We start from the raw sequence: 11,000 nt of genomic DNA on the forward strand, positions 1-11,000 counted from the left end.
TATTTCAGTGCTAAACACCACTTCAACTCTGAGGCCTTCCTGGAGGGGCGGCACCTGATCACAAACGGTGTGGTCAGCATCAAGGCTAACGTTCGCAATGAGAACTTCCAGGCCGCTAGGGAAACACTGGGCAGAGTCCTGCATACCCTACAGGTGAGACGGGCAGATGTGGGTGAAGAAATAGAATAAGAAACAAAGATAAAAAAAAATTATGGGGGGATTGGTTGTGACAGGGACGTGGCTGAGAGGAATGGGAAGGACAAGGCAGAAAATGTTCTAGATTCACTTTTCCGGGTGTATAAATTATAACCCGACACTGCCAAATGGGTTGTTTTCAAAGAACTATCTGTGGACGCGCTCGGCAAACCTTTGAAAGGGGTAGGCACTTGTCAAAAAGCTACTTGGCAGGTGATTGGATGAGCCATCTGTCCATCTTGTCTATCATGGGCATTGGGCTCGCTTCTCACTGTCGTCACATCTAAACCCGCTGTAGCTGTCTGGAAAGATGGATTTGTGATGTGATTGTGATCTCGCGCGAATCCAGCTGCCTTAAAGGTTACATTACCAAGTGAGAAATGAAAAACTCTTTGTATGTGTGTGTATCAGGACTTCTACAGCCACAGTAACTGGGTGGAGCTGGGAAACACAGAGCCATACATCAACCTCATACGCCCAGACCTTCCTCTGGAAAACTTGGCAGGTGTGTGTGTGTGTGTGTGTGTGTGTGTGTGTGTGTGTGTGTGTGTGTGTGTGTGTGTGTGTGTGTGTGTGTGTGTGTGTGTGTTTGATTTGATTTGATTTGATAATCTTTATTTTGAACTTGCAGATAAAACAAAAAAATAAAAACATATCAATGAAAGCCATGATATAAAAATTAAGCAACAAAAAATAAAATAAAAATAACAATTAAAAAGAAAATGCAATCATTGATCATTGTGTGTGTGTGTGTGTGTATGTGTGTGTGTGTGTGTGTGTGTGTGTGTGTGTGTGTGTGTGTGTGTGTGTGTATGGGTGCGTGCATGTGTGTGTGAGTGAGTGAGTGAGTGAGAGAGAGAGAGTGGTCTATGTATCGGCTGTTTCTATCTCATGTTTGCCTTGTTGCTCTATTCACCTTATTCACCACGCCCACTTTTTCTCTCTTCCGCGTTCGACGCAACATATTTGTTCTTCCGGTTCAGCGCTAGTTGGCGGCCATTTTCAAAATAAAACATCAGTATGAATGAAGTTTGGCAACATTCAGAATTAAGCTACACTGCGGCCAACTTCAGTTACATGTTCATAACGTTACTGCTGCGAGGAGCCGATGGCTGTACCCGGTCGGCATTTAACGTTAGTTACAAAAGACCGTCGACAGTGTTTTCTCACTGGCAGTAGTAGGGTTTGACAGATACTGTAGCTAGTCCGACCGGTGTCAGCACATCAGCGCTCCCGGTCCTCGCTGCTCGTTAAGGATTTCCAATAGGCGTTATTCTGATAAACTGCTCACATATATGTTACGTTCTCACCCGACAAATATTAAAACTTTAAAACAGCTTTTTGGCAACTCTAAATGACTGCGGTAGGCGTACTCTACTTCCGTGTTTAAAACCGGAAAGACGATTACGAAATGACGTCATGCAGAAGCGTCCTTGTATGGGCAAAGAATAAGGTGAATAATATAAGAATAAGCTTGAAGAGAAGCTTTTACTTGGTGTAAAAGAGAGTTGTTTGTTTGACAGGCTATCTAAAGAGCATATCAATGGGTTTGTGTCAAATTGTTGCAACAAAGTAGATCATTATTATGTACCCATTATTATGGGTGGGGTAAAACTCCACCTATGGAGCATATCTGAGGATCAAAGAGCAGAGTGTGTGCACATGTGTGTTTTTCTCTTTATAGGCATATTGCGCGCTACGCACACTAGATTCCTAGGCTCGCTGCAGCTGCTGGAGGACATCCGGGGTGCCACCGGGGACAATGACTTCCTGAGGTACAATGTTCAGGCGCAAAAATATCCATTGTGTGTGTGTGTGTGTGTGTGTGTGTGTGTGTGTGTGTGTGTGTGTGCGTGCGTGTGTGTGCCAGAGAAGGTGATCTGAAATTACTATTATGATGAAACACAAATGACCTAATTGAAAAGGCACATTGTGCCCAACCAAAGACGATGGGATTGAAGCAAGACGGCCCAACTTCAACTCACTTCCTGTCATTTTGTCACGTGGGTTTTGCCCATGGTTTTCCACGGACACGCCGACTTAGGAGACTTTCGGCAGGTCTGAGTCAATGGTTCTTCTTCTTTCTTATTTCCGGCAGTGTAAACGCTACATGGCGTATTACTGCCCTCCTCAGGTTCTATACTTCAACTACGCCCACAATTGAGAAAAAATTAAATACGCATAAAAACCCCCCCAAAAAACATATCCTCTGGTACAACTCTGATTCATGCAGAAATGTCAGCACTGCCTCTGTGATCAACTGGTGGTTCTTATTCGTCAGGCCAAAGAAAGATTTTAGAGAGAAAGAAGAAACTCCTAATACTGTTAACCTCTTATAAAAGATTTCCCTTTCTTTCCTATACCTGTTACATTCTAGGAAAACATGCTTGACAGTTTCAGGCTCTCCACACTCACACTGCCCATCTGGATGTTTTCCCACAATGATTAAGGTACTATTCAATCCACAATGGCCAAGCCTCAATCTACATATCTTGACCCTATCGCTCCTAGACCCATAGCCGGCCAAGTTAATTTTGACCTGAGGCTGCAGAGAGAAATAATGCCTCCCCTTGGTCCCCTTTTCCCACTCAGCCTGCCACTCATCTTCAACTCCTTTCTTGATCTTCTCTCTGAGCTCAACTCTTCCCATTGAAATACTTATAACTTCTTCCTTTTTCAGGCTCTCCTTTGCAAGGGAATCAGCTGTCTCATTTCCCTCAATCCCAGCATGCCCCGGAACCCAGCAAAACTCCACTGAACAGCCTGCCTTCTCAATCCTATATAAAACTAATAATATTTCATGAATGAGATCAGGCCGAGCTCTAGACCTACCTGCACTCACAGCCATTAGTGCAGCAGCCGAGTCAGAACATATAATCACCTGGCTTGGTCCCACTTCCTCCACCCACCACAATGCCCAGAGAATGGCAAGTAATTCTGTTACAAATACAGAGCTGCCGTCAGAGATTCTCTGTCCCTTACCGATCCCTAACTGAGGCACACACCACCCAAATCCTGCCTTCCCACTCTCTGGATCCACAGAGCCATCAGTATAAACCTCCAGACCCCCTTAGTCTGCTTGTTTCCACCATTTTGATGGTAACTCACTCTTACAACTACAAATTGTATGTAAAAAAGAATTGGGATAGCAGCCATATTGGTAGCCTATTTACTATGCAAAGTAGAGTGCTATAGATAGATTCAATCATACATCTGAGTATTACAATGTGTTTCTAAAACTCAAAAACCATAAAATGGACACCGAGTTTACTAAAAGCATCAACAGTTATGGTAAAACTCATATTCAGGTAGCCGCCATCTTGGAAATATGCAGATTAGGGGTCCACACACATCTTCATTAGTAAAGATAAGCATTCCAACACCTTTCTAATGGTCAAAAAACATAAGATAGACACCAAGTCTGTATTTCTAGCTCATCTCTTTCAAAAGTTATAGCCAAAATCTTTTTCGGACAGTGGTCATATTGGATTTGGCCGCCATTGTGACCCCGGAGGTCACCGGCTCGGGCACTCTGGCTCAATTGTTAGAGCATGCCCTGGGCTAATTCTGGGCAAAATCTGGTGCTTTTAGACTTGATTTGCATGAACTTAGCCTCAAATGTCCCTAAAAGTCCCGCAACTATTATGTTTTGCATGGTGTTATAAATCCAGTGATAACACACATTTAGCTACCATTGGTGCAATGCTCTCACATATTTTCTAACTCTAGAGATGTATACCTTGCCAAAAATCAATATGAGCATTATTCCCAACCCTTCTGGCCCATGGACTAATATGTAGATAGATTTCTTTTGCAAGATTTTGAGAGTAAATTAGACACTTTTTTCAAATGTTTTTGAGTTTTACTATACCAAACCTGTTAAAATCATTAAAATACCCCTCTCAATCAATTCCTCATGCAGAAATCATACAGAAAAGTGGTGTAATTTGTCTCTGTATAACGTCTAGTTCAAAAGTTATGACCCTTATCCATTTTCATCAGACATCGCAATATGCCTGCAAAGATGGCCACCAAACGGACCCATGGGACACTATTTCAACGGGGTAACAACAAAATTTGTTTATTAGACACCTTGAGGAGTACAAAAATCTATGTTAGAAAAATATATCTTTCAGGTGCGCGGGGACCCCCCGTTCCTAATAGACTACCTGAGGCTGAAAGGAATTTCTCTATTTTTCCCACAATCTCGCCCTTGTCTTTCTCCATCAAGAAACAAAATTCAATATCCCGGTCTGGAACTAGCCAAAATGGCACTGACAGCCAGCGAGTGTGCTCCGCAACCCTTACCTGATGTAACCTCAACTTCCTGGCCCACTGATCAACACTAGTTAAACAATAAACAATAGTTTTGAACAGTAATTTCCTCCATAACAGCAGGAAACACCCCTCTCTTTCAAACTCCTCCCTCCGTGTGTGTCTTCTTGGCTGCAGCGGCCGTGTCACAAGCTTGTTTCTGCTGCTGCGGAACCTCGCGTCACCAGTCTCACTGCTTTGCTGCTGCTGTGCCTGTCTGCTGGCGGGGCCGCTCTTTGAGGAAGTCTGGATGGGCTCGCTCGCTTCGGTTGAGAGCTTTGATGAAGCTTTTGCGATTCTGGTCTTATTTATGCTGCGTGTTTCAAAGTGTGTTCCACCCGTAATCTATTATGCAAATTTGCAATCCCTCACCGCCAGCAATCAGCGCGAAAGCGAAAGCGTTTTCGCCAATCCATTTTCATGAGAATGGCTTCGAGGAAGCACACTGCTTTTTGCTTGCCTTCCTCTAGTCAGGAGAGCACTGTCGCCACTTAGTGGGTCGGTGGAATGGGTTGTACACGTTGGGTGGCTCCAATAATTTTATAGGAGACGTTGATCCACGTCCCACCGTCAATTTTTTTTTTTTTTTTTTTTAAGACGAGATATCTCGTCTTTGGCAGTCAACGGTTGGATTCTGTAAGCCGAGATATCTCGTCATTGGCAGTCAACGTGTTAACACGTTCACTGCCAATGACGTGTTTTTACGTCAAACAAAATCCAACGGTTGACTGCCAATGACGTGTTTTTACGTAAAAAAAAATCATTTTTTTTTTTTTGACGGTGGGACGTTGATCTAACCCTTTTACGTCTCCTATACCAATATTGGAGGTATTGAATGTGTATAATCTATTTTACCGACCCACTGAGTGGCGACATGTCTCTCCAGAGTAGGTAGAGGCGAGCCAAAACTGGAGGGAAAAGCGCGAGGAAGCCGTTCTCATACTGTAAAATGGATGGCGAAAACGCTTTCACTTTCGCGCTGACGCACAGCGGTGGCAACGGTGGGGGGTTCCAAGAATAGACTGGATGCACACTTTGAAACACGCACCATAAATAAGCCCAGAATCGCAAGAGCTTCATCAGAGCTCTCAACCGAAACGCCAAGAAACGAGCGAAACCCATCCAGCGAGCCCCATCCAGACTGCCAGGCAGCAGCCAGGCAGCAGCAACTCGTTTGTCACAGACCCGCTGCAGAGCCAAGGAGGGCGGAGGAGAACGCCCACGGAGGGAGGAGTTGGAAGCAGAGGGGGGTTTCCTGCTGTTATGGAGGAAATTACTGTTCAAAACTATTGTTTAGATGTCTGACGTCTTACTGATGCCAAAAATGAATGGTTAAAGTGACTGTTCTATCGAATTTCACAAAAAGCTGTTTATCTCAGAATAAATTTTCAGACGCTGAAACCACGCTGTATTCAACTGCTAATGCTTACATAACTACTAACTCTACAAACTAACTCTTTTAGACAGAGAAAGCACACATTCTATTAGTTCTTTTGAGATATTGTGTGTTCACAAAATCCTAACAGAAACGAATCCTCGGCTCTTGAAAGATGAGCCAAAATCCTCAAAAAAAAACCTTGGCAGAAGCTAACTACAGTATTGAAAAACGGCTGGCAGTGAATGTGTTAAGACAACAGTTCAACCCTCTTTCTCCCTCTCTCCTCCCCCAAACTCCCAGAACTATGCATTGCTTGAAAGGCCTCCACCAGCATGTCTGCTTTCTCTTTATTGGTAACTGCTTCTACCCCACCCTTCTGAATCACTGGAATCGAGCTTTTCTTATATACTCCTGACATTCTATGAACAACTGCCCACAAATGCCTTACAGAAGTCTCAGGGCCTAGTGTTTCACAGAACTTCCTCCAACTACTCTTTTTAGCATCTTTAATAACTCTTCTTGCTACTCCCCTTAACCTCTTATATTCTACTGCATGACACAACCCTGGATATTGTCTCACCTTCCTATATGCTTTATTCATATTCCTTACAGCTACATCACACTCTTTACTCCACCAGGGAACCAACATTCTGGCTCTGGGATCCTTCTTCATAGGAATTGTGTCCTGCGCTGCCTTATGAATCATCTCACTAAGAGAAGCATTCCACCTGCAGTCCCCTCAGAGTCAATCTCACTTACCAACTTTCGGGCCGCCTCCAAGAATTCATCCCAATTAGCCTGCGAGAAATTATACCTGGGCACTCTCTCCTCAACTTCTATCCTCAGATCCCTACCAAATCTGCACAAAATAGGATAATGGTCGCTACCCAGAGTATAAATGTCCATCGCATCCCACTCCCCAATTCTGGCTAAATTTGAAGAGGCAAAACACAAATCTATATGACTATATGACATTCCTTAAGATATCAAATCTAGTCGGTCTATCATCATTTATCATAACTAAATCATGCTTATCCAAAATCTCCTCGACCACGACTCCATTACTGTCCTTACTATCACTGCCCCACAACGGATTATGAGCATTAAAGTCACCAACCCATATAACAGGACATCTCACCTTCTCCATAATCTCATCAAATTCAGACAAAATAAGTTGTTTACAAGGATTATATCAATTAAGCACCGTTATGGGACTATGGCTCTGACTACTCCAAACTTCCACTGCCACATACTCAAGATTAGATTTTATGTCCAGTGACCTGTACTGAAGCCCTGCTCTAATGAAAGTTGCACACCCTCCACCTGCTCTCTCAACTCTGTCTTTTCTTAAACACTCATATCCTGGAATAACAAAATCAAGGCAAGGTTTTAACCACGTCTCTTGGATGCAAATTAACTCAGGCTTAACTTTAAATTCATCAACAAATCTCTTTAACTCCTGTCCATTTGCAGTCAGACTCCGGGCATTCCACTGAAGAATATAAAACATCAAGATTCTAATCAGCTCCATCACTTTCCTCAAGCTCACCTTGATCCATTCTATTTTCCCCCTCTCTCTCCCTCACACCCCCTCCCCCCCCCCACCCCTGTCTACTGGTGGCAAACCCCGCCCACTCCTGCCTGCCTGCTGACCACCCCCACTTTTCTTCTCATTCTCCTTTTCCTGTAGTAGAGTATGAATTTCTCCACCATGTACCACTGAACCCAAAAACCTCTCGGCTGCTTCAGCCACCACACTACAGGCGTCTGACTTACTGCTATTGTTTTTGACTCTCACCACCACCTCCACCATGAAAGCTAGAAACGCCTGTTTGTTAACTATCAACATGTCAGACTGAGACGCTGGCAGAATAAGATCAGAGTGCTGACTCCCCTGCACTACACTGTTCACCCCCACATTTCCCCTTTCTCTCTCACTCGTAACTTTCTTAACTGCCTCGGCATATGACACCTTGCTCTGATCCCTCACAGTTTGGACTCGCTTGGCCTGGATAACATGCTCACACACCCGAAACGCTACTACATGGTCCCCTCCACAGTTACAGCATTTAGGAACCTCTGCTCTGCAAGCCTGAATATCATGATCCTCGCCACATTTAGCACACCTCCGTTTCCCCCTGCAAGCTCCAGCAATATGACCAAACCTCTGGCACTTGTAACAGCGCAGCGGAGGTCTTGTGTATTCTCGCACGATATATGACATGCTTCCTAACACCCTGACTGGTAACACACTGCCTGCAAATGTTAACAGGACTGGTGCATCTGCTGCGCTTCCCTCCCTAGCCTTGAATCTGAAGACGTCAGTGACATTTCCTCCCTTGATATTATCCTTTATTTCCTCCTCAGACAACGCACCATACACCCCATAAATCACTCCTTTAAGCCCCTGCTGTCTCTCTCTAGGGATAATTCTCTCCACCCCCACCTTCATCATCTTTGTCACCTTCTTAGCTGCATCAAACTGCTCCTTATTCTTGCAACAGACTCTCAATATGTTGTTTGCCAAAATAGTATATTAGTATATAATATTATTATATACTCGAAACCTCCCTTTAGCAGTCCCTCCAAACTTTTGGATAGTACTATTGGATTAAATTCTCTAAATCCAGCTGTTTCCTCCGGTTTCTGACTTTTTAGTTTAAACAAAATAACAAACTCTTCACTACTACTACCCATTTTGAATATTTTAGTCCCCCCTTCCCCCTCTGCTGACCCGGGACCTTCTAAGGAAAGTGCTCTCTTTCTACCTGCCTTTCCCACTTTTTCCCCTTCCTCAATTCCCTTAATCCCCCCAGCCTTCCCTGTAGCCATAGGCTATGCTACCGTATGATCCTGTCTCTCTCCTCACAGTTTCCTACCAAAGCCCAGAAAACAAAAACCCAACAAAAATAACAAAAGAGCATAAAGAAAGCTGAGAACCACCAATGACCACACAAACTCAGCTGAGATTAGCCACCACTTCAATAAATAAATGACTGATCGTGGAGCTCTCTCTCTCTGCTGCTTCCGTAGCCAACTTCGACCGTTTTCCTGCAGCACGGTAGTCCCTCGCGGTGGCATCAACAAAGATAAGAGTCAACCAAACCAGGCCTTCCACATAGCTGCCGTCAATGCAGCCACCATGGCCAGCCTGCAGCTGCTGGAGGACATCCGGGGTGCCACCGGGGACAATGACTTCCTGAGGTACAATGTTCAGGCGCAAAAATATCCATTGTGTGTGTGTGTGTGTGTGTGTGTGTGTGTGTGTGTGTGTGTGTGTGTGTGTGCCAGAGAAGGTGATCTGAAATTACTATTATGATGAAACACAAATGACCTGATTGAAAAGGCACATTGTGCCCAACCAAAGACGATGGGATTGAAGCAAGACGGCCCAACTTCAACTCACTTCCTGTCATTTTGTCACGTGGGTTTTGCCCATGGTTTTCCGCGGACACAGGTCTGAGTCAATGGTTGACCACGCCCGTATAGGAGACTTGCTGCTACCATTTGTTAGAATTGCCTGTGGTGACCCATCTATAGTAATATAATATCTATGGCCCAACATGCCCTCTGTTTTTCTATCTCAACTCTTTTACAGAATGATGGGGATCGCCCGTTCATCCGTCCTGTGTTTTGTTATTGACACGACAGGCAGTATGTCAGACGACATCGACGAAGCCAGGAGCGTGGTTTACCAAATCATTGACAGCAAAAAAGGAACACAGGATGAGCCCTCCGAGTACATTCTGGTACCCTTCAATGACCCTGGTATACAGATGCCACGTAGCCACGTACTATTGCACTCTCGTCACACTGCAACTACCTTCAATGATGTATGAGAGCTGCAATTCAATTCAAATTCTTTATAGGCAGTCTGATATAGATGGCATAGACTTTCTTTTCACAGAACATTACGCTTCACTGTATTCTTCTGGCCTAAAAACTGTAATCTCACTTAAAGTAAATTTAGTGCATAGATCTGCGTTAAAGCCACAGCTCTGGTTTAAAATGATCAAAGAAAAAAAAACTATGATGTTGTTCCGAAATCTCTTGAACTCTTTGCTCAGCGAATCACCTCTTTTCCTGCTTATTGTAGGCTTTGGCCCCATGATAAGGACACCAGACCCTAATGAAATGAAAAAAGAGATCTCTAAGCTCAGAGCAGATGGAGGTGGTGACCATCCTGAGATGTGCCTATCAGGACTCCAGGTATAGTGACTTTGTGATCATAATATATTACAGTCACAGTTGGGATAATGATTGGTTGGGTTAAAAATCCAAACCATTTAATTTTATAGAATGCTTAAAGACAGGTATAGGCAATGGCGCTGGAAATGGGGAGCTCCCGGGGCTGCAGCTCCCCCTGGTGGCGGCCTCAGCCCCTGCACCTTCCTGACGCAGGCTGTTTGTGATAGATCGAATAAAGCATGATAGCTAATAGGCCTAAAGTTTGTGTTTGTTAGTGACAATTATGCTGACCAATATTTATTTAGAGCCATTGTGCTGTAATATTAGGCTATTCCATGCACGTTTTAAGACAATGTGCAATACAAGTGCCAACCTACTTCATGCAGCATGCTTGCAGAAGGTGCGTGCACGTGCAAGGTGCACGGCGCGGGTCAGGCTATACTGTATGCTTCAGCCCCCCTTGTGGGAAATAGCTTCCCGCGCGGATGGGTTTAGGCTAATTCATTGTCTGCCTGTCTCATTCTCAGTTGGCTCTGACTGGTGCCCCTGCCTCCTCGCACATCTACGTATTCACTGATGCCACAGCCAAAGACATCGCACTCAAGGACACCATTGTTGCTCTCATTACGAGCACCAAGTCAACGGTAAATACTGTCACCCAATACTGCACACATATGTGACCTGCTCTGACAAATTCAGTCACATTGACATTGAGCTTTACACACTGTTGGAAGGAGGGGAATGTAAGCTTTCTGGTGATGTCAAAATTATCTTTGTATTCCAAAGATTGAGTGAGATGCACCCCTTTATGTCTTGACTGTTTTCAAACTAGGTTTTTGAGGAAAAACTATATAGCCTAGCATTCCAATTTCACAATAATCTTTACACAGAACGAAAGCCAATGCTTTATCTTACTAAAATCTGA

General features: G+C 44.2%; 1 protein-coding gene across 1 annotated transcript in view; it reads left to right on the forward strand.

Annotated features, from left to right (window-relative positions):
* The window catches only part of LOC310799080 (von Willebrand factor A domain-containing protein 7-like), a gene marked incomplete at both ends in the record, with an annotated part of 14,014 nt that overhangs the window by 1,842 nt on the left and 1,172 nt on the right, over positions 1 to 11,000 (forward strand). Inside the window, 7 exons of the mRNA XM_083661642.1 lie at positions 9 to 153; positions 607 to 700; positions 1,880 to 1,970; positions 8,945 to 9,091; positions 9,486 to 9,655; positions 9,984 to 10,096; positions 10,603 to 10,719. Of these exons, the coding sequence (XP_083517768.1) occupies positions 9 to 153; positions 607 to 700; positions 1,880 to 1,970; positions 8,945 to 9,091; positions 9,486 to 9,655; positions 9,984 to 10,096; positions 10,603 to 10,719 (877 nt within the window). The remainder of the gene's footprint in view (positions 1 to 8; positions 154 to 606; positions 701 to 1,879; positions 1,971 to 8,944; positions 9,092 to 9,485; positions 9,656 to 9,983; positions 10,097 to 10,602; positions 10,720 to 11,000) is intronic.

Source organism: Poromitra crassiceps (assembly GCF_964638095.1).
Source record: "Poromitra crassiceps genome assembly, chromosome: 27".
Lineage (NCBI taxonomy): Eukaryota > Metazoa > Chordata > Actinopteri > Beryciformes > Melamphaidae > Poromitra > Poromitra crassiceps.